Source organism: Anarhichas minor, unplaced genomic scaffold (assembly GCF_050575085.1).
Source record: "Anarhichas minor isolate MPS153535 unplaced genomic scaffold, ASM5057508v1 ptg000040l, whole genome shotgun sequence".
Taxonomy (NCBI): Eukaryota; Metazoa; Chordata; class Actinopteri; order Perciformes; family Anarhichadidae; genus Anarhichas; species Anarhichas minor.
In genome coordinates this window covers 6,068,365-6,092,444 of record NW_027466486.1, presented here as the reverse complement: position 1 = coordinate 6,092,444, position 24,080 = coordinate 6,068,365, and the positions used below count along the sequence as shown (strand labels likewise).

At 41.5% G+C, this 24,080-nt stretch overlaps 3 protein-coding genes across 5 annotated transcripts in view; 1 reads left to right on the top strand and 2 right to left on the bottom strand.

Annotated features, from left to right (window-relative positions):
• Positions 1–2,745: 2,745 nt before the first annotated feature.
• LOC142968459 (parkin coregulated gene protein-like) lies at positions 2,746–9,505 on the bottom strand. Its single transcript, XM_076108325.1, has 6 exons — positions 9,446–9,505; positions 8,687–8,824; positions 5,817–5,988; positions 4,338–4,487; positions 3,621–3,638; positions 2,746–3,005 (listed from the first exon to the last, which is right to left on the bottom strand). Exons 1-6 carry the CDS (start codon positions 9,503–9,505, stop codon positions 2,863–2,865), a joined length of 681 nt encoding a protein of 226 aa, XP_075964440.1. The 3' UTR covers positions 2,746–2,862.
• Positions 9,506–13,998: 4,493 nt separating this feature from the next.
• On the bottom strand, positions 13,999–16,598 carry LOC142968645 (platelet-activating factor receptor-like). The gene is made up of 2 exons (XM_076108622.1): positions 16,506–16,598; positions 13,999–16,126 (listed from the first exon to the last, which is right to left on the bottom strand). Exon 2 carries the CDS (start codon positions 16,118–16,120, stop codon positions 14,939–14,941), a length of 1,182 nt encoding a protein of 393 aa, XP_075964737.1. The 5' UTR covers positions 16,121–16,126; positions 16,506–16,598; the 3' UTR covers positions 13,999–14,938.
• Positions 16,599–22,723: 6,125 nt separating this feature from the next.
• Positions 22,724–24,080, top strand: part of luzp1 (leucine zipper protein 1) — a 37,946-nt gene continuing 36,589 nt past the window's right edge. For 2 of the 3 annotated variants that reach the window (XM_076108173.1, XM_076108172.1), the window contains exon 1: positions 22,728–23,017. The gene's annotated coding sequence lies outside the window, so the exon portion shown is untranslated. Of the gene's footprint in view, positions 23,018–24,080 lie in introns of all 3 variants that reach the window. The other variant, XM_076108174.1, reaches the window with a different exon arrangement.

Sequence of the window (24,080 nt, the reverse complement as noted above, 5' to 3'; positions counted from 1 at the left end):
GTTATCACAACATAGGAAGACATGAATGTCACTTTAAAGTCACTTATGGCCATTAAAGACACTTGAATCCACGCTAGAATTAAGTATCACAACACCAACTTCAATTTGTCACAAATTGCAACCAAAAAGTCTTTCTAACTTTATGAGCAGTGGCTCCAGCTTTCATTTCTCTTTATCTCCCATATTAAACATTGAATTATTTACGCTTGTACTTCATTTAAAGGCTGTCTGAACAAGTCCTACCTCTTCAATGAGTCATGATTGCAGCTAATAGTCTGAATGATGAAAATGAAGCGTCAGATTAGTTTGATGATAAATGTATTGTCATTAGCATGCCTTCATTGTTGGTTATATAGTCCATCAGGGACGTGCAAATACATTTTGTGGGGCTCTTTTACTTTTTAAAGGACACATCAACACCCACTGTATTGTCACCATGCCTCCAGCGGATGTTAGCGCACTATAAAATGATTTTTGTCTCGGAATGTATTGTATATTGAGCTGGATAGGTACCTACAAATATATAATATACCTATAGAACTTTTTTGTTTACTTATCTAAACCCATATAAACAGTGACACATTCAACTGTTGATATGTTTGGCTCATCAGCAGCTGAGGCAAGTGTGCAGTAATGCATTCTAACCACATGGGGGAGGAAGAGGCAAAGACAAACAGCAAAGAACAACAGTGAACAGTGGTGGATCGATTGTCCAGGTGAGGCTCCATGCATCACTGTGAACTGCATGAACTACCACTCTCACGCTCTGTGTAGTTCAAAGCAGCACTTGCATTTGTCTTGGTCATGAAAGCAGTTTATGTGAGATGCGGTTTTGGAGTACAGTGTTGTGTAACCGTGTTGAATTCTATTGTATACGCTGTGAAACATCATACAGCAAATTAGCAGAAACAACTAATCTCTCATCAAATACATTTATTAAAAAATAAAATTATCCTTAAAAGTTCTGGTTCTCAGATGCATCTCAAACGTATAAACATCATAAACAGTTATTAGTTATTCTGACTAGAAATGATACATTGGAGTAAACAATGGGCTTCTGTTACAGTTATCACTCTGAATGACTGCAGATAGCACACGAAATGACACCAGTTGAAACCAGGTGTACAGCGTTAGTAGAGAGGTTGCACTGAGAGACAACACAGATTGATCCGTGTGTCTGTCTTGACCTTTAGCATCAGAGAATTAACTGCCTTTAGGAAAACATTTAGTCTATATCAAGTCACATTTACCAGATCCAGAGAACCTGAGGGTTCTTCAAATTGTCTTGTTGTCAAAAATGGGGCCAGGGTCTTTGTTGCAAACATTTGAGGCTGCTTCGTAATGGAAACTTGGAGAACCTCTTGACTTAAATTCTACTCTAAAACCTCAACACGGCAATGCCACTTGCATGTCTGAACCTGACACCATAAATGTTGCATAACTTTAATTGTGGCATTTGCACATTTATAAGCATATGCAGAATAATCAGCATTTTTGTGGTGGTCAGTTTGCAGTTCCTGGATATTTATGGACATCACAGTGCACATAACACCCCCAAAACAGCTCTATAACAATTCAATGGGGATTTATAAAATGTCTATGCTACTGGAAAATACGTTTTTAGTCATTTTATCAGTGTTTTCATCCGTTTTGCATAATTTAAGACTGCTGTAACATTGCCACAGGTGATACTCTTTGAGTTTATTTAATGATACTTTCGGCACTTAATTCCTGTATCACTACTTCTTAATATTGCAATAGGGACCCATCCTGTGATATACAATGGGAATCTTGAGGTAAATTAGTTCTTAATGCTATATCCACATTGTATTACAAAGATAGTGCTATGGAAGTGTTGTGGAGGATCATGGTATACCAGGAAGTGTTATAATGATCTTATGCTGTTAAATTCAAAAATATGTGTGTGTAGAGCGAGAAAGTAGGAGAGAGATTAACTCAGAGTATATTAAAATACACACAACCTCTCTTTAGAGTCGTTCCTCCCCACCGGCCAGACTTGCCTATGTTATGTGGGAAAGAGGGGCGGGACCTCGCAGCCGGGAAGGGCGTTCTCTCTGCGGTCAGACTGGGCAGAGTCATCCCGAGGGGTGGGTCCTCCGGCAGCAGTAAAGGAAAACCCACCTTTTTTCATTGTTAAGGACGCGGTGGAATGTGATGGTTTGATCTCAAACGGACCAGGGAGGGGAATATCCGAGAGGAAAGGACCGAAGAAAGTGATTTAGGGAAAGGGGGGGAAACAAAAAACGCAATTCCCCCTGTGTCCTCCAACTCTCTGGTTGTGTCTCAGAATATGTGGATGAACTTTTTCTGTCCCGGGGGTGGACCAGCTAAAGGTAAAGTTAGTCTTTATTGCTGAGTGTGTTTTGGGTTTTCATTCATAACTTTGTGTAGCTTTTGTTGTGCAGCTCACTGCAAATCAATGGAATTTTCAAATCTATGTTTTCATACATTGTTAAAGTGTTACATTGTTCATCTGATTGAAATAAAGTCAGCGTGCATCAAGGATTCCTCATCAGCGAGCTAAATAAATCACTAGAGCAATAAAAAAATGAACTATCCCTGTATTTCAATGAGGCAAATTTGCTCCGTCAAGCTTGCATTTGTATTAACAAGTGATAGTGATAAATACACAGATACACAAAGAATGAATTGCAATGAATTTAATATGGGTTGAACAGAATATACAGTATATATAAAAAAGAGTAGAGAGGCAGGAGGAGCGGGTTTGAGCTCGGCAAAGTGGAGCGGAAGAGAGGACTCGGGTCAGGGCTAGGATACAGAAAGGGATGAGATAACAGTTGGAGGCAGATACAGAAGGACTAAAGTCAACAATCCCCCTCCTCATTTGGTCATGCAGGACTGGTAGGTGGGCACCATGTATTTGATTTTTAGGAAGGCATCCCTTCCTCCGTGGCGCTCAAACAGCTCCAGAGTCTCACCGATCAGTTGACCGATGTTCTCTCCCCCCTCGCCGTACTCGTCATCTCCAATGTCTGGGGACGAGGAAACAGAGTCAGACAGACAGCATGAGAAAAACAAAGATATTTAGGCTCAGTCGGGGTCATCGCAGACTGTGAGCTTGATGTCAAGGCTCACAGAGCACCACCTGTGGCCACGCTGCAATGCTATTGAAAAAAAATTCCTGAGGTGTCCAACCTCAACTCCTTCCTTCTTCCTCCCTTTCAGCAGCAGGCACACTGTAATGGTACATTTCTACTTATTTCTACTTCAATATATTGTGTAAATGCTTAAGTGCTTGTACGTTTGCTCTGAACTCAGTAGATCTTCACCCTTTGTGTTAGCATACATGCTCAAATGTATCTTGCTGTTTGTTTAATGGAAATTTGATATCCTTATGAGTATCTTATATTCTTATGAGTGGAACTGTTTTATATACTTGTTGTGAAACAGTCTATCATAAGCTTGCATCATGAGACTTGTGAGCCGTGCAGCAGCTGACTGCCTGCACCCATATCCTCTTCTTCTTCATGTTGGACAACAAGTACGTATTGTATATCAGATGTTCTATGCCTTAAGGATAAAACGTATATATCTGTGTGTCTGTTGTGACACAGATAAAGCACCTCTTATACTTTTACTACCATGGCCTGCATGGCCTGAAACAGGATGTTCCAGTACACAGGCCCCCACCCTTGATAACTATTGTATATAACTCTGTATGATTTGTACTTCTGTAGCGCACACTTCTACAGACTCTGAGTGACTCTGTACAACTGCCCCTCTTCTCTGGCCAGAGAATAAATACTTTAAAGACAATTCCTGTTTCACGATATTCTTCATTTCAGTTTAATAAGACTCAACAGCGGGTAAAATAATTTTCCACCACAACACTTAAACACACACACACACATACACACACACATATGCGGATCGTGACTTTATCAGCACACAGCAAACTGCCAATCTCATGGCATTGCACTGGGGCCTCAAAACACTTTTCAGAGGGAGGTAAATATAGAGAGGAATAAAGCGCACACACACACGCAATCTTCCCAGGTCTTGGTGTCACCCAGGTGACGGCTTTCAGAGAAAGCAAGGACTCCTCCTCAACAGCGCCGGGATGCAATACAATGCAGCCTGGCTGACAGCAGAAAGGACAAAATGGAGCTTCTCTGTCAAGTGGGAGGAAAAGGAGAAAAAAAGGATTCAGGGACAGGTACATGCACTGGATCTACAGAGAAAATAAGGATGCTTTCTGCCAGGAAGTCACAAGATTCACTGTCTTAACGCAGGCTACACAATACACATGAATACGTCTCACTGCCTGTCACAGGCTCGTAAAAAAAAAAACTTACTGTTCTTCTCCTTGAAGATTCTGAAAATGGGGAGGATTTGTCTGAAGTACGGCACCAGAGCCTCTCCCACGTTGTCACCGGACACCACCAGATGTTTCAGGACTTTCAGCATGATGCACATCACCTGATGGTTCTTCGTGTTCAGGGCCTCTGAAGAGCAGGACAGAAGGCAGAGGTCAGTCAGTGAAAAGGGGCTACAAGGTAAAACTGTCCATTTTTAGATCTGATTTGCAGGTTGTTTGTTCAGGCAGGTGGAGGTACAGTAAGTGTGGAGTGATTCTGACAACCGCAATTATATGGTACATAAGACAAATTACACATAAATCGTAACTCCCACACACACACACTACCTTCCCCTTGAAAGCATTTCCTTTATAGCTTGGCTTTGATTTACTGTAGACTGGCTCGTCTGCAATCAGTGATTTCAAATGCACTGGGGAGACAGGAGTAAGTGAGAGCCAATCACTGGGCTATTTGGCCTACAGCTGCACTTAACTCCATCTCCCACTGATAGAGAGAACAAAAGGGAACGATGGTGGGAGAGATGGAGGGCTGGAGAGATGAAGAGAGACAAATTCAGAGAGAGAAAGAGGGAAGGGGGTAAAACAACAAAAGACAGAAATGTCAGAGAGAGAGAGATGAAGAGATGTGACAGGCGGAGGGCAAAGGGTTAGCAAATAACTGTGATTAGCAACTAAGACAGACTGTAAGAGAGAGATGTAGAAAAAGAGAGGAAAAAGAAGTTGAGAGGTTGTTGTAGAAAGCCTGAAACCAAAAAGCTGAATCAGGCTACATTTTTAAGATGACAAAAAAAGAAACACTAGAAAATGACCAATGGAGGTATTTTGATCAAGTATTTTCTTTGCTTTTTGTTTTGAAGAAAATAAATGAATGTGCTGAGTATCTGCACTGTCTCACAGATACATGGCAACTAATTATATACTAATTTAGTGAAACCTGAAGCACTGATACAGTCTGTTGAAACAGGCTCAGCTAAACCTAATGCTCTCGCTACCACACTACCTGTAAATTCTGATTATAGTACATAGCTAGTCATAGACTTCTCTGACCTGAGACCTGACCTTTCAGCCTGGCAACTTGTGAGCATGCGAGAGTGTGAGCGTGTGCACGTGGAAATGTGTCCGTGTGGAAAGGTAAGGAGGCACACCACGATAACACAGTTAAATGTGGCACGTCACCACGTTGCACGTGGCAGATGTCCTCACGTCATAGCTATGATCTTAGCATTTGTTAGAGCTTTATGGAGATATGTTATCAATACTATAAGAGTAGTTAGGCTGACACAATACCAGCATTTGTAAGGCGTTTCTTCAGTCTTGAGATAACCACATTTTCCCCTCAGCGGCAGAGGTCACAGTGAAGGTGAAATGATATCAACACACACAGGGTCACTTGGGAAGGGAGCTGTGCTGTGTGTGATTTGTAAACCGTGAGAGTCGACACCCGGGCCACACTTACTCCTGACGGGGATGATGAGCTGGGGGATGACGGGCAGGATCTTGGGGCCTCCGTTGTCCAGCAACTCATGGACTCCCTGACAGGCGAGGAACTTGTACGGATGATCAGTCTCAGTTAAGCCATCGAAGAACAGAGGGAGGTAGTAGTTGTAGTCCAGCTTCTCAAACTCCACCTGAGGACAGAAATGACTATTTACATTCCGGGCATTATTAGCTGCTTCTTTGATCCAGAGAGACATACAAAGACAGAGGGGGTACAGCTGTTCAGGAGATCATGACACAGCGGCATGTGGCATCTTGTAGGCTGACATGTTAACACCTGTTCACACCATTTACAGGACAGACAAAAAGGCACACGCACACACACACACACACACACACACAGGTGGTAGATTCGTACATTCGTCCAGATACGGGCCACGGGCCGGCTTTGATGTTTGGCTGAGTGTGTGGGTAGTGTGTGACACATTAAAGTAAAGTCAGTCATGTGTGTGAAGCCATCAGAGGAAAGCCACTCAGGCACACTGGATTGCAAAGAACAGCTGACCCAAAGCAGGCTGTCCTTGAGCCATGTGTGTGTTCTGAAAATCATATAAAAGGTTGCATGTAGCCATGGCTCATGCAATATTGGTTTGTACTAGATCTAGCTACAGAGTGTGGATGTCCAACAGGGGTATCAGCTGTAGCACTGCATCCCAATGGCACTATTGTTGAGAGAGGGGTTAGAGGTTGAATGGGTGATTCTGTTTTTCATGTAATGAAAGGAAATCCCTTTGGTGTGGAGGCAAATAGCCCCCGGCAGCCAGCAGTCCTTGAGGAGAGCTGAAGCCATTAGGAGACACTCTTGTCCACACAAACACACACACACACACACACACACACATATATACACACACAAACATCCTGCTGGGTCACGCTGGTCTGTGCTAAAATGTCACCCAGGCAGATGGTGCTTGGTGCTTTCAAGTCCCCAGCCCTCGCTCAGCCGCCTAGACTTCAAAGCAGGGCAGACCCCTAAATTTGATTTGATTTTGGTTTGTGTGCAGTGGTTTATTCATAATTCGCCTACATATTTTGTGACAAATTCCTCTATTTACGCATAACTCTACACTGACCTCCCTGGCGGTGCAGTTTAGCCCCATGTTTCTTTTCTCTTCTTGTTCATTTGTTTTGATTTGTGTATTTTTATAATTTACTTCATTCATCCTTTATTATGATCTGCGTTGAGGTCTTTTATTGAACCCCACTTGTTGAGTGGAGACAAGTCTTTTATGCCACGCATTGTCAATAAAATCTATATTTTCAGTATAGCAGTCTCTAGTTCCAGTTTATTCTGGGTCTTGTGCACCGGGTCACATACATTAGAGATAATATTGGTCAGTGTGATTATACTTTGGGATAGGAAAATGCTGGTCATTTAATACAGTAATTAATAAGAGGATTACAAATAATTCAAACGTAGAATGAAACATTGAGTTAAAATTGAGGATTGAGGAATTGAAAACACCTAATTTAAGGTTATGGTGAAGTGTTCTGGTGTGCTATACTGTCGGGCATTAACAGTATACGAGTTTATGTTTTTCTCTTTTTCATTATATTACGCATATGTACAGGAGTTTAAAGAGCTGTTTAATGGTTTGTGTAAAATAGAGAAATGTATAGAAACATATAAGCTAACTCATAATAGCACAGGCTTATTTAACACTGCAGTAGATCAGGTCTCACATTTAGGCACAGACACGCTCTCACCTACCCTGATGTAGACCTGAGGTGTTGTGGGAGTAATTACCTGCGAGCATTAATCTGGTGTTGTTGTGAAGATGCCTCTGAACTCTGTGATACTCTTAATCCAAATCACATAAACAAGCAGTTAGGGACTGGCTGAAGATTCCAGTTAGCACTGAAGGAGTGGAGACAATCAGCAAACACCTTCACATACTCACGCTCTTACATAGTGCGCACACACACATTCCCGAGGAATCTTAATCAGCGGCTGCACTCAGTGGTAACTCTTGCATCCGTTACTGATTGTCCGCCCAGATTTGTTTGTCTTTGGGTGCCTATGGGAATCCCCCTGGAGTCCGAGGAGTCAATGAGAGTGGGGCAAAGAAAGACTCAGCCAAGTAGCAGCAATTAGCCTTGGGACACAGACCTGCATGTCTCTGCAACAGCAGACAGATAGCAACAGAAGCAGATAGACCAGGAAAAAGTCTGAGGAGAGCTTCTGCTCATTAAACAACAGCATCAGAGGTGGTGGCAGAAATAAAGCAACATGGTGATTAGAAGAATGCATCCATCCCAAACTGTGCCAGTCAGGAGTCCAATGGCTCTGTGGAGGCTTGTGTATTGAAACACACACACACATGCAGTACAGTACACACAAATACATACACAGTTAGTCCCTGTGTTTATCTGTGACTGCCTTGAGTTTCTATATTTTGTGATTGATGGATTCTGTGATTGGTGCTGTGAGACAGGTGGAGCCTACAAGTGAGCAGATCTGCACTGCCTCCTACAGGATAACAGCCCACATTGGACCTGTGAATATGTGAGAAACTCATCATTACCCTTCAGCTGAGCTGATAATGATGACGATAAATGCACAGCACCTATCGAGTCTTCAAATTCATGAAAACTATTTGACAGGAAGGGTGGATTCAAACAGTAGTTGTAAAAAATCATTGTAAATAAAAAATATATATTTTCTAGCCTTGATGATTGATGTTGTTTTATTTAGATTCTACCACCATTGCCATTATGACATACAACGTTTCCTGATGGCAAAGTTAGCACCCTGGCTTTTTTGTTAACGCTGTGAGAAAATCACATATATTAGTCACTCTTTACCAGAGGGCAGCGATCCTACTGTACCTTCCAAAAGATTTGGTGGCCTCTGCTGTTATAATCCATTTGCATTGGGAAGTCCCCGCGGTCGTACATCTTGCGAAAGTTGGTTGGATCGAGAGGGCGCGGTTGAAAAACCCCTGCAGACGGGGGACCCTCCACCTGCTCAGACACAAAGGTGAAAATGGGAATGAAGAGACGGGAGCAAAACTGTAAAATAAACAGAATGAGACACACACAGCAAGTGAGAGTGTTTTATGAAATCAGAATTGAATAGAATCACTCCCACTGCCTCTTCTTAAAAGTAATTCAGGGAGACACATGTGCCTGTGTACACAGATAGTGAGTGCCGTGTGTGTGTGTGTGTGTGTGTTGGCCCTGTAGCCAGAGGCACCGCAAGAGTCATTATTAGGATCATCTTTTCTCTCCTTCCATATTGGACATGTGCTATTACTGCGCCACTGACAGCCAATGACATCAACCACAGTGTCTGCTGCTATTTCTGTGTGTGTTGGGGGGGGGGGGGGGGGGGGGGTTCATTGGTGGTGGTAGCAAATGGGAGGGAGTGAAGAACATTAGACAAATAATAAATTGTCTTCTATAGGACAAACAAATTGGTGTGACTAATCAATTTTACAAAAATGATGAGAGATACCACAAAGATGATGTGTAAAAACATGACACATTTGACAAATGGTAGCTCAATGTAGAGGATGAAAAATGTTAGTTATGCAAATCCAATTTATAGCTACATCCTCAAGCTATAAGCTACAAGCTGTACATCACCTTCATAGCGGGCTTCAGGCTGAAACCTTGTGTTTTTTTAGCCTCCTTCTTCCTCGACATATCCACAGGTCCGGTCATGTGCAATGATGACGCGTATCCAAGCTGAAAATCAAGAGCAATATTGCTCACTAACTCATTGATTCTAGCTCTCAAAACGTAACCGCACGGTGTTGTTTTTTTTGGGTAGTGGTTGCCTGGCAACTTCAGATACGCTTTGGTCTGGTTTCTGCAGGCACGTGCATTTCCTTGTTACCCAGACATGTTAATAAACTCAAGGCCCGCGGGCCAAATCCGGCCCTCGGTATAATTATATCCGGCACGCAAGAAAATATGTCTATGATAACATGGCCCGCCACACCACAGAAGCATCTCACTGCGCTAAACCGCTGCAGCTTCAGGGACTAGGACGTGTGATCACAGACATGTTTGATGCAGTGAGAGCTTTCCAAGCCAAGCTGCACCTGTGGGGGACTCAGATGCAGAAAGGAAACTCGGGTCACTTTCCGTGTTGCCAAACCGTGTCTCCACCGCTGTGTTCACGACTGCGCATTTTGCTGATAAACTGGGCGCACTTGGCACGGAGTTCATTCGACGATTTGCCGACATTGCAGCTCAGAAATTTAAATGTGAACTGCTCAGCAATCCGTTGACGTGGAAAGAGCACCTGTGCACATCCAAATGGAGCTGATGGACCTCCAGCGTAATGACACAGTCAAGGCAAATACTCTGTTTCCAAGCTTCATCCCTGAAACGATGCCTCAACTCCGCCTACATGCTGCTCAAATGCTCTGCATGTTTGGAAGCACATACCTGTGTCAGCAGCTTTTCTCTGTGATGAAGATGAACAAAACCCTACACAGGAGTCGTCTCACTGATGCACACCTTCACTCCATCTTAAGATAAGATAAGATAAAATAAGATAATCCTTTATTAGTCCCGCAGTGGGGAAATTTACAGGATCACAGCATCAAAGTGGACAGTGCACACAAGATACAGAGTAAAAAACAAGAGCAACAAGTAATATAGATAAGTAATATACAGTAAAGAATATCAACTAAGTAAAAAAGTACAAAAATCCACAATAACTAAAAATAAAAAGAATCTTGAGGGTTTCCACAGCACAGAACTTAACCCCAGACAATAATGAACTGGCAGCCATAAAGATGTAGGTCATGTTGGTGGGGTCATGTTTGATTGCTTCTTCGTAATGTTTCAGCGCTCTGGGACATATGCATAAAATATTTGCCTATTTCTTTTTGTACTTTGTCCAATATCCCTTCTATCCTGTTTTTTAAATGTTGACACTATTTGGCCCTCAACGTAGTCCCACTTTTAATTGTGTCCCTCTCTGTGATTGAGTTTGACACCCCTAGATGGTCATATCAAATGGAGATATTACAAATAGGATATTGTTGTCTTACCTCCATGCTGAATTAAGTGGTGACAATTCCCCCAGTATGAACCTAGTTCCTAAAATAAAACTAAAAGTTACAGTAAATTTTCCTTCACACCACCAAACAACAGCAGCTAAAATAGCAAAATAAACAATTTAAGGTTCGCTGTGTTATCAATAGAAACGTTTGTTCTGGACATTAAAAGTGATATTTCGTTTGTACATTACTAGACTTTGAAAATTATATTTTAGGTTCACAACCGTCTACATTTGTTCACCTTGGTCCATTTATTTACATAATATGAAATAAAATGATCTATACATTCGCCAATCTCTGTAAGGTATGAATCAGCCTTTGAACCTCTTAGCGTAACTGAACGCTTTATAAGCTTTACTTTACTTTGTGGCACATTTGGTCTTCAAATGCAGCCTCAGAAGGATGCAGCCACTGGATTGGGACAAAGTTTATGTGAATCAGCTGACAGGAAGTAAACAAGGATCCAAGCTGTAACAACGCATTTCCATTGAAATGAGCTAATATTTTAAATTTTACAAATTGAAGGTAGTGTGAGATTAGGTTTAATTATGATTTTCTTTATGCTCATTTGTGCATTTATATTTCTGTTGATCTTATCCTTTGGTTTGGTTAAGCTAAGCTTTGCCTGTAATTGTTTTAATGCAATGCCAAGATTTCCAATACCTAGGTATAGGAGTTGGACACATTGCGTTCTGCTGCTCTCCTTGTATATCAAATAGGGGAATGTTATTCATTATTTCTGCACAGTTGTTTTGTTTAATATTTGTGAAAAAAATAAAAGGAACTTGAAACTTCCTTTATATTTATGTTTCCCAGTCTCATACTTCCTCCACTATTATGTGCATTGATTATAACATTTGATCGGTTCTTGTACCTGTTTGCCTGAAGTGAGTGTGGTGTTTACTTTTTGTTCATCTCAAAACAACATGCTGCTTCACTTTTCTCTCCTGTGGTGTCTGTGTGAGAGTAGAGGTAAGGACATTTGAATTAGTAAATGTAATAACAGAATCCAGGACATCGTTTTTTAAATATACTATTAATGTTTATTTGTGCTTCTTGTTGTCTATACAGTGACATTCCAGACTACAACATGGACTACAACAACCTCCACAAATACTGCACCGGCTGTTGAAGGTAATACAGAATGTGATTATATAATAATTTCAATCAAATGAAAGTATTAATAACAAGAGCCATGCTGGCAGCTCTGTGAGGGTTTATTCTGTTTTATCGAGCAGCATTTTGAGCTAAATGCTAATATTAGCCTGCTCACATGCTCACAATGACAATGCTAACATCCTAATGTTTAATAAGTGGGAGTGGCTGCTAGTTCTGGTAATGTGTATTTTTCCCTACTCGGTTCCAATTTCAGTTTTTTCTTTAAAGATATCTTCAACCGAACACAGGGACTCGCCCGAATGATTTCCCTATGCTATAGGTTTATGTTACGGCCACCAGTTTTAATTATCTAGTTTTGAGCAATTGTGTTTTGTGCGTAATTTTGGGATGGCAGAAGAGTCTCAATACTACAATACCCATGAGCCTTGGCTGCCATTGCCATGGAGGCCAGTCAGAGGCGTGAATAAGAGGGATTACAAATTCAATTTCAAAGTCTGCTGGATAGACTGGCCAACACAACAGAAACCAGACATTGCCCTCCCTAGAACCACGCCACTAGTGTGTCTGTAACTGTTTATCTACTCACTTCCCCTTCCTTTCTTTCCTCCATCCATCATCCTTCATTTTGTGTTCACCAGACCGTACACCGCACCCTTTTTCCTCTTCTGGAAAGCTCTCTCTGCAGCTGGTGGCCATACCAGACTACCCAGTTGCAGCAGGTCAAAGAGTCAACCTGCTCTGCAACGCTTTCAACATGAAAGTCTCTGTCAAGTCCTGGGAACACCTAGAAAATCAGACTTGGCGTGTGGTGGGAAACGGTGGAGAGCTCACCCTTACCAAGCCAGAGCAGAGCGGGCTTTACCGCTGCCGTGCCGAGAGTCAGTTTTCTCAAAACCACAAATTTGTCTTTCAGCTCATTGGTTAACGGTCCAGCCCACAACTGTTTTTGTTCACTCTCAATACTCTCACAGCTGTTTCTGGCCAAAGCATTTGAAACCAACTTATGCACAGATATTGATATATCTACAGTCGGCTAATACTGTCCAATATTTGAACAACTAACTATGAAAAAGTAGTTTGTCATGCACAAAGATAGAATGCCATTTTGTTTTTGCTTTTTCAACTGTTTATTATTTTTGTCTGTGACCAACAACTAAAATCTTTCTCCTGCAATTCTGTGCTTTTTCCCTGACTTACAGCAGTCAGTGAGAATTTAGGAATAGCTGCCTTATTTTTTTCTCTCCTGGCCTTGATCATCGCCTTTGCTATTCTTTTTTGGCTGGGCTGGCACAGACTTGGCGCCACATCGACCACCTGCAATATTGCAGCTAAAGGTAAAAAAAAAAAAAGCATTTCCTGTCAAAATCTTGTAAAAACCTTGGTGAAATCTTAACCAAATTTGTCTACAATTTTAATGTCTTGGATTTCTTAAAGGTTTTCCTGAACCTGAACAGTCACCAAAGTAAGTCTCTACAGGAAAGAAATGTGTTTATACTCGTGTTTGCATTTGGTTCACATGCGGTTTAAGGCTGTGCATATATTAACAGTCTGATGACATTTTTGTACTTATCAGGGGAGGTTTGCCACACACTGAGAGTGACGGAGATGTGTACATAAATTACAAACACCAGCAAATACTACACTGATCTCGACCCCACCGATGTGACCGAGGACAATGTGTACTCAAGTCTATCATGAACGTTCATGTGAATGTGGAGATATGCAATAAAAAGACCAAAAAACAGCATTTTGTTCAGCATCACCTTTAACCTGAATAATGAGGTTTGCTATTTGTTTTTATTTACTGTAATCTGATTTGACAGAAATTATTGAACACAATCTGAATGTGGTAAAAATGGTTAAAATGTTCACACAAAACAGCAAGAGTCCATTCCTCGTCTGTGTTTGTACAATTTTGATAAAACCTGTAATTTGTGTCTCAAAAAGCATGTACTTTATTCTTCTCTTTTTCATGTTTGTTCACAGACTGAGATGCCTCCTAGCTTGTTGATTTGTACGAAACTGTCTTTTTATTTTTCTTCAATCATATCAATAAAATACAATTCTAATCACAAATGTTGACTGTGGAGTAAAACCATTTCCTTCTGAAAGTTTAAAATGACATTACAAACACATTTAAGGAACATACAAGACAACCAAAGACACTGAATATAAAATGCGTCACAAATCAGTTTTACAACAGCAGGTAAACTCACAGTAAGAATACGGTATCATACATATACAGTAGATAGGTGAATAATAATAAGTGTTGTCACACTGAATCATGGGATTTGTACCATGTGACATATACGCAATAGTGGATGCCAGAGGTGAAACGTAGCTCAAGCATGATCACTTCCGTCACATGGTTTCACAATATGAGATAGAACTTGTCCATGCAAAGCCCAAAATACCTGTAATTCATCTGATGTGAGACAACAATCTCACATATTTTACTGATAAAATGTCAGGTGAGACGATTACGCCGACTGAGCTGAAGTGTGTGTGTAATCTAGTGAGAACACCCAAAAAGAGATGACTAAGCTCTCTATATATGGCTGTTATCCTTGACTTCTCCACTGTTTTAGTGCCCCACTTTATGCAGAACAACACCTGCGGGAGGATTTAAATGATTTTGTCTGCTGCTTTATCAGTTCATTTCACACACTAAAGTGATAAAGTGTCCTCCATTTTGCAATTTGCTTGCAAAACTTCTCCTTTTTAGCTTGTTCTTCACACAGGAAGGACTGGTGCAATGTGTGTGTAAATAAAATGTCACAATGAGTATGTGAACCCAAATTCTGAGGGTGACACTAAACTACATCAACACTGAAACTGCTTATCGTTCTGGAGGTGCAAGAAAATGTAATCTTGAAACAGGGGCAACATGAAAGTCTTTCACACAAATATCTACACTTTTGTACAAGTATTAAATCTGTTTAAATCAATTTATTTCGGGCTGCTGGTGCTCACTATGGAGTCTCTGGCTCTGATTCCTGCTGTCCATGGAGACCTCTGAGGTGAGCGTCTGTGAGCACCCCTCTCTCTTCACTAACTGTTTAATGTGGGCTGTGATGAACCGTCTGAACTTCTGTGTGGCAAAGAAATAAATTAAAGGATCCAAAATGCAGTTGAGGCCCATAAGAAGCAAAGTGATCTGATGTGCGTCGTTGAGAGCCTGAAGGGTCTTCTGGTCCCACTCTACGTGGCCCCAGCCCTGTGTGATCTGCAACACCGCCAGTGTCCAGAAGCCTTGAATTACATGGTGAGGCAGGAAACACAGAGCAAACACTCCCACCACTGCAAACAACATCTGCAGAGCTCTCCGTTTCAGCCCCCTGGGGCTTTTAGTTGAGGAGGACATGGTCCTGTGGGACTTCCTGGATATGATCGTTGCAGACCGGAACTCTGACTGAGGAGGATTTTGAGAAAGCAACGCTCGAGCAATAAGGAAATTACACACCACGACCAGAAAAAACACCACAAAAAACACTCCAATTATTGCAAAATGAGTGGCAGCCACTGTTTTCTTCTGTGAATCGGTTCCATGGTGGTAGCCCTCGAAACAGCGAGAGACGTTGTTCTCATCAGTGTTGGTCCCTGGAGATGCCAGAAATGGAATAGCCAGCGCCAGGGTCAAAACCCAGATGACAACGCACACGATGATCCCACGACGTCTGTGGTCTGAGGTGGCCACATCCAGAGGCCGGGTGACTGCCCAGTATCGGTTGACGCTGATGGCCCCGAGGAAGAGGATGGAGCAGTACGTGTTGATGAAGAACAACGAGCCAGTCAGCCGGCACATGAAGTCTGTGTAGACCCAGTTACCCTGCCGACTGTAATAGCCAATCCAGAAGGGAAGGGCACTCACAAAAAGGAGATCGGCGATGGTCAAGTTTGTCATGTAGATGCGGATTTCCCCCATGGCCCTGGTACCGCGGAGGCAGCGCAGGACAAACAGCACGTAGAGGTTAGCGAAGAGGCCCAGGATGAAGATGATGCTGTAGACAACTGGGAAGAGGACATAACGAAACTCAGAGTCCAGGAAGGCTGAGCCATTACCAGCCGAAGAGCCCAGACTAGAGGTCCCGGTTACGGCAACCTGCTCTGTAGTTGAGGGCAGCATTTCTGTCTGTGGGAGACAAAACATATAACATCATAAAGCATTCTGGGGTTTGTTTATCGTCAAAAGAAGTACAATCAGTCACCAGTTTATTAGGTACATCCAGATAAAACAAAGTCTAATACAATATAAATCCAACCCATGAAGGTTGTAATGTTTTGGTTAGAATTGGTTAATCAACATTTTGGAGGCTGCAGTTTGTAGTGGTGCTGAATGGCGTTACACTGACAGGTGTATTTATTTATATTATCATTAAACCTTAGTGTGTAAGGTAGGTCTACCTTACTATTTGTTTTACTTAAATAAAGAAACTCTTAAGTAAATATTAACTTCTTCTTTTTTCTTTTGTTTTTTTTAGAAAAAGACTTACAATAAAATCTTGACTTACCAGACTGCTTCTTCTCCTCTAATATCTCTCAAGAAGTATACGCTATGAATGCCTCAGCAGCTATTTAATACAGTTACACTCACTGAATGAGCGGATGCTTGCCTCTTGCTCACAAAAGACGATTTGGAAATCCCCACGTGTTGCAACAAGCATCCCCACCTCCTTTTTGTTTCCTGTGTGTCAAAAAGAAGAAGAAAAACCTGCCCATTTTGAAGAAATCTCAGAGTTTTACAGTTGTTTTTTATTTCCTTCTGAGGAAGACACCAACAATAGAGTGTCGTCGTTACATTGAAACATGGCTTCTCTCTGGGAACATAAGGCAAACAGCAATAATTTGCTAAATAGAACATCTGTTTATTTTCCTTCAGAATATATTTTAAATTGTTAGTTATAATAAGAGTTGAGCTCTGAAGTGTACAACTAAAATTAAGTATAAAAGACAATTAGAATTACAGTCGGTTACATTTTTCATGGTGTCAACGTAATATTAAGCTATAATAATTCATTATCTCAACATAGGAAGACATGAATGTCACTTATGGGCATTAAAGACACACTTTAATCCACTCTTGAATTAAGTATCACAACACCAACTTCAATTTGTCACAAATTGCAACCAAAACGTCTTTCTAACTTACTTTATGAGCAGCGGCTCCAGCTTTCATTTCATTTTATCATAATTCTAATATATAATATACCGATAGGAATTTTTTGTTTACTTATCTAAACCCATATAAACAGTGACACATTTAACTGTTGATATGTTTGGCTCATCAGCAGCTGAGGCAAGTGTGCAGTAATGCATTCGAACCACATGGGGGAGGAAGAGGCAAAGAAAAAGAGCAAAGAACTCTTGCTTCAGACAGTGAACAGTGGTGGAGTGATTTTCAGTCCAGGTGAGGCTCCATGCAGCACTGTGAACTGCATGAACTACCACTCTCACTCTCTGTGCCAAAGCAGCACCAGCCCCCCCTCTGTGGTAAATGTTTAATTCAGGCTATGTACAAACACACAACACAACACATCCTCCTCTCCCTGGTGCCACAGTGTAATTCCTATAGATTAAGGTTAACGAGCCTCCCCAACCTTATTGCTGTTATTATGGCTTGGCAGTGGAACAAGAGAGCAGAGCTTTTTGGTGGTTGTGCCCTGCATGACTGCCAGAGGTTCTGTGCCATTGCTGGGTATAGAGGCTTACACTGTAAAAAAAAAGTTACATTTTGCTGCTCGTGGTTTGGGTGTGGATTGAAAAGATTCCACAGCAACATGTGAGATTCGTCTTGGTCATGAAAGTAGCTTCTGTGAGATGCGGTTTGGAGTAAAGTGTTGTGTAACCGTGTTGAATTATATTGTATACGCTGTAAAACATCATACAGCAAATTAGCAGAAACAACTAATCTCTCATCAAATACATTTATTAAAAAATAAAGTTCTCCTTAAAAGTTCTGGTTCTCAGATGCATCTCAAACGTATAAACATCATAAATATTTATTAGTTATTCTGACTAGAAATGATAAATTGGGTGAAATCATGATCAATGTATTAGCAGACTTCCCAGCATGCTTTGTTTGAGGGTTCAAACTCTCCAGAGACCATTCCCTTTTTGTAGTTAAAGAAAACATACATGATGGAAACTTGATGTGTCCTTTAGCCAGCTAAAAGAATAGTATACGCTTATTTGTTTTCTTGCGATGAGTTAGATGAGATAATCGACACCACTATCAGGTCTGTACAGTAAATATCAAGTCACAGCCATAATAGCTTAGCTCAAAGACTGGAAACTGGGAAATTCAATTAGCCTGGAAAGTTTTGACTGAGCTAGGTTATGCTAAGCAAAGCTACATGTAAATAGCTGTAGCTTCATATTTACCATTCACTTGTTTTTTTCTGATAGTGATGACAACTAGAAGGGCTCTTGAAGAGTGAAAGGACAAATCCTCCATCTCACTATCTTAATGAAAGTAAAAAAGTGTCTGTGTATCCGCCTCGTGATTTGGACCTTCGGCTCATTCTACAACCTTCAACCAAGTTTCAAGAAAATCGGGTGTTTTTTTCGTAATCCTGCTGACCCTACTCAAATTAACAATGCAAACTATGATGAAGATTAGTATGTACTTCAGTCCCTAACCCCCTATTATAGTTGAATATACAGCCATACAGAATCATTTTTCCAAGGGGAACCTACTTTTTAAGTTGAGCCAGCTTGCGATGTTTTAGAGCGTTATGTTAAGTAACTATTGGATTCAAATACGGACATCCCATGTTGCTCTGGCAGTAGTGATATACTTCACACATTCTTCCACAGTCTGAACACCTGCGTCTGGCTCACGCCTGCATGCCAACTGATTCTTTTCCTCAAACATACTCCTCTATTCGGCCTCTAAATGGCCCAGAAAGAAATGTGAAATAATCAGATACAGATTCATGCAGGTGATCCCGGATGTTCTGCACTGCTCCACGAGTCAGTCCAAGGAATCATTCCTCCCAAAGTACGGTTTTACTTTTAGTCCAGGTGTGCAGACAGATACAAAGAAAGGGAATGCTGCCAGGGCCTCTTCCTTTTTTTAAATGGGATAGCTCGCCCTGGAAGAGCTATACAGTGAGAAGTCAGAGTCATGCATTCCTCCAGGAGGCAGGAAGGGAGGGAGTGCCTGTGGAGCTCCTCTTGTCCCATTAACACCCTTTCACAGTTGCTCCTTCACCTCACCTTGATCCATGGCACTTTGCCTCAGGCAGACATGAAATGCCCTAGTAGGATCATTTACAGGCAGCTGAATGAACTTATGAGGAACAGAGAGAAGCTGAGAACTGATAAATAGGTGTTTAGCTGCACGTCTTGCTTGGCGGAGGGTTCTTGGCAGACCAGAGAGTGTAGAGGTCTCTCTCAGGCAGATTTACTGCATGCCAGAGGCTGAGGTTTGAGGAATGTCCCCCTGCAGTGGGAAAGAGAGGGCCATGGGAGGGTGAGCTAGACAGGCTGAGACATCTGTACTTCAAGATAATATAGAACCAATATAAGACCCAATTTTTTATTCCTACCAAAGGTTTTGGAGCTCTCTCTCTCTCTCTCTCTCTCTCTCTCTCTCTCTCTCATGGGACATTCTGTGTATTTCCGGATTAAGATATAAAAACCTCAAATATCAAGAGCTTTTGAAAAGTCCCCCATCAGTGATTAAAGTGGAAAACTCTGTTATAGATTTAAGCTGTTAAGATTGGCATGACAGTATTGTACAAGTGATGCTGTTTTTTTAAAAAGAGGTCCCTTCAAACATAACATCTGCACGGCACGCTACATTGATGAAAGTTTACGCAACGTTGTCAGTGGCTTGATGGCACTAGATAAGTGCATGTTTCCCTCCATGACAAGCTGCCCGACATTTTGATCCATCAGGATTACACATCTGTTTAAATACTGGCCTTAACCCACTTTGAGAGGATGGTGCATTAAGCACAATAATCCTCTGTAAAACTGTAAAACAGACACAAAGTAGAAAAGCTTTAGTGTGGTATTATACCCTCCAACTCTGGTCTATATTTCTTTTATTACATGCTCTTTTTGTCATCAAAAGAATATTGTCAGGTGACTATTGACCTGATCCTTGCCCTCTGTACTATTGGCTGCTTGTAATTTTGCTGATCTATGCAGGATTATTAGAGATTAGTCTGCTGTTGCAGCCACTGCAAGCCGCTCTGGATAAGATAAAATACCTAACTTGTGAAATATAAATACATCACATAAGGGCTTCCTTTTGAAAGACAACCAATGCATTAACTTGATTATTATATAATTATATTATACTGTTCATCCACACGTTTTTATAGAAATAAACAAGGTAATGTTGCTGGGTGGTGAAGGATGTTTGTGATTAGGAAGGATGTTGGCTTGAACACTGCTCTTCCTGAATCCTTGTGTGCTACAGTGTGTGCTGCAGGAGATTACATTCCCTGCAGTCCTTACGCATTCGATTTCAGTCTGTGTTATGCATTTGCATTTATATAATTTGATGTATTAAGGCAAATTCCCAGGATGACAGAAACTTGTTTGTGCAGGAGACAACCCTCTTAAGACGGATGAAACATGGCCGATACACGTCCTCATAAAAAAAAAGGCATTTTCCATGCCTGTCTTTACTCCTCATCTCACTGTTTCTGTTGCCCTGATGGATTTTCTGTGGTCTGCTTCTTCATAGATCAAGAGTTCTTTTAATGTTTAGAGCAGACCAGCAGCTCTGGAAACTGAGGCATAAACTCATATATTCTGCAGTTCCTCGGTTTCTCTCTCCCGCTGTGCCTTTATCTTTTAAGACACATGAACATAAGAAATACACAGACAAACATAGAGGTTAAACAGAAATATGCATGCACATAGAGTATATTCGCGTACACCTGCGCTTGGCTTTCCTGCTGTGGCGTTCAGGTGTATGGGCGTGCCTGGTTATGCTTTTAGTGTGGACCAGCTTCTGAAGGGATTTAATTTATTTTTCATTACTTCTTTGGCAACTTCCCCACCTGGAAAGAGCAACACCGTAACACTATTTGTATCTCATCCATCCCCTTATGTGAACTGATATGATTAGAGCGCTATGGTCTTTTACAAGGGAGGGATGTTTAGTGAGAGGGAAAACAAAGGCTTGACTGTGGGAATTTCCACAAAGGACTGCTTTAATTACACAACCATTTAAGTCACACAAGACACGGTCACTGATGAACGTTGGGCTTTTGCCATCCAATAACTGTATTTTCCAGCCTCCTCCTTTCACGGTGAGCAACAGTGTGCTGCTGCATTACTTTTGAATAGAAATCAGGCATGACGCCAACATGACGCCCAATGTTTTTGTCCTCCTCTGCTACTGAATAAAGCAGTATTTTGCAAGAATCGGTCTACATTTTTCAAGAAATAGAAAAACAAACACTTCGCAGTGTAATAGCGAGTGTGTGTGTGTGTGTGTGTGTGTGTGTGTGTGTGTGTGTGTGTGCAGGACTTCACCTGGCTGGTTGCCTATCACGACTTAGGAGGTGTTTTATCACCTTACTGAAATATTTTCCTCAGTTATGTAACTGAAAGACAATGAAGAATTTACTGCCATGCCATAATAATGCTGCACTACAACGAGTAAACAATGGGCTTCTGTTACAGTTATCACTCTGAATGACTGCAGATAGCACACGAAATGACACCAGTTGAAACCAGGTGTACAGCGTTAGTAGAGAGGTTGCACTGAGAGACAACACAGATTGATCCGTGTGTCTGTCTTGACCTTTAGCATCAGAGAATTAACTGCCTTTAGGAAAACATTTAGTCTATATCAAGTCACATTTACCAGATCCAGAGAACCTGAGGGTTCTTTAAATTGTCTTGTTGTCAAAAATGGGGCCAGGGTCTTTGTTGCAAACATTTGAGGCTGCTTCGTAATGGAAACTTGGAGAACCTCTTGACTTAAATTCTACTCTAAAACCTCAACACGGCAATGCCACTTGCATGTCTGAACCTGACACCATAAATGTTGCATAACTTTAATTGTAACATTTGCACATTTATAAGCATATGCAGAATAATCAGCATTTTTGTGGTGGTCAGTTTGCAGTTCCTGGATATTTATGGACATCACAGTGCACATAACACCCCCAAAACAGCTCTATAACAATTCAATGGGGATTTATAAAATGTCTATGCTACTGGAAAATACGTTTTTAGTCATTTTATCAGTGTTTTCATCCGTTTTGCATAATTTAAGACTCCTGTAACATTGCCACAGGTGATACTCTTTGAGTTTATAGCAACTTAATGATACTTTCGGCAGTTAATTCCTGTATCACTACTTCTTAATATTGCAATAGGGACCTGTCCTGTGATATACAATGGGAATCTTGAGGTAAATTAGTTCTTAATGCTATATCCACATTGTATTACAAAGATAGTGCTATGGAAGTGTTGTGGAGGATCATGGTATACCAGGAAGTGTTATAGTGATCTTATGCTGTTCAATTCAAAAATATGTGTGTGTAGAGCGAGAAAGTAGGAGAGAGATTAACTCAGAGTATATTAAAATACACACAACCTCTCTTTAGAGTCGTTCCTCCCCACCGGCCAGACTTGCCTATGTTATGTGGGAAAGAGGGGCGGGACCTCGCAGCCGGGAAGGGCGTTCTCTCTGCGGTCAGACTGGGCAGAGTCATCCCGAGGGGTGGGTCCTCCGGCAGCAGTAAAGGAAAACCCACCTTTTTTCATTGTTAAGGACGCGGTGGAATGTGATGGTTTGATCTCAAACGGACCAGGGAGGGGAATATCCGAGAGGAAAGGACCGAAGAAAGTGATTTAGGGAAAGGGGGGGAAACAAAAAACGCAATTCCCCCTGTGTCCTCCAACTCTCTGGTTGTGTCTCAGAATATGTGGATGAACTTGTCCTCGCCGTGTCGGCAGCAGCGAGTCCTACCGTCCGCATGAGCTCCAGCCGTGTGAAGTTGTGGATTTAACGCTGAGTTGTTCTGTCCCGGCGGTGGACCAGCTAAAGGTAAAGTTAGTCTTTATTGCTGAGATTGTTTTGGGTTTCATGGGGAGCATGGGGACACGGTTTTGGGGGGGTTTCGACAGCGGCTTCCTGAGTTGGATCCAGTCAATCGGGACTGCATAAGTCTGAACTGCGGCAAGTTTTTCAACCCTCCTCTTCCTCCTCCTCCTCTGCTGCTTTTGTAGCCAAAAGGAAGCATCCAGGACTGCGGTGAAAACCTCAGGTGGTTAAAATGTAGCGGTGCACATTTCATTTTGTTAACATGTCGCAGTTTTTATTCAAATGTTTCGTGTATTTGGCGTCAACGCACTAAATAACGCCAAGCTTTTTTTTTTTTAGGCTACTGCATAACAAGCCATAGCTCATAACACGAGGTTGATGAAAACATGAAAAAAAATCGGAAGTTAGCTTCATGTAACGCGCTTGGTATTTATGTCGTATCTTCGAAATGTAATTCAACTCAAGTCGTTAGGAATTTGAGGGTATTTTTTTATTTTTTATGAATGAAGTCAAAATGTTTCAGTTTTGTGTTCATTCAGTCTCGGCAACATAAACTAGCATATGTAGACTTTGTACCCGACTGGCTCTCTTTTCCTTCAGTGTAAGGAAGCCTGAAACAGTGTTTACACACAAACACAAATATAGTTCCTACACGTTGACTCTAAAGTTTAGAGTACGTTTACAAAACGGTTGATATGTGGTAGATATGACATTATGATGTTAGTAGCTACTGCAGTAGTTTGTGTAAAGTAGGATACAATGTATTGACTGTCTTAAATATATTTTGTTGTTGGTTTAGTCCCACTTTGGGCACTATGATATCTCAACTGAGCAGAATAGTCCCCTTAGGGACATTACATCCTGGAATAGACGAGTGTGGAGGACAGACACGATCCACTGAAAGAAGGTTCTAGTGGTTTCACTTCGAAGGAAATTTGAACACCACCTGTATTTCGGTGTTTAATCAGTTGAATGTGTTCACGGTTAATTAAGCCGTTTTGACAGCAGCTGTGATGACAAATAAGTTGTGCAAATATTCCTGTGCAGTGGTCAGTTTTTGGATGGT

Excerpts from the sequence above, each read along its gene's own strand:
- LOC142968459 (XM_076108325.1), bottom strand. The coding sequence starts at position 9,505 with ATGTCGAGGAAGAAGGAGGCTAAAAAAACACAAGGTTTCAGCCTGAAG. Across the intron at positions 8,825-9,445 it reads GCCTGAAGCCCGCTATGAAG|CAGGTGGAGGGTCCCCCGTC; the intron begins GTGATGTACAGC and ends TTTGTGTCTGAG. Across the intron at positions 5,989-8,686 it reads GCCACCAAATCTTTTGGAAG|GTGGAGTTTGAGAAGCTGGA; the intron begins GTACAGTAGGAT and ends TTCTGTCCTCAG.
- LOC142968645 (XM_076108622.1), bottom strand. The coding sequence starts at position 16,120 with ATGCTGCCCTCAACTACAGAGCAGGTTGCCGTAACCGGGACCTCTAGT.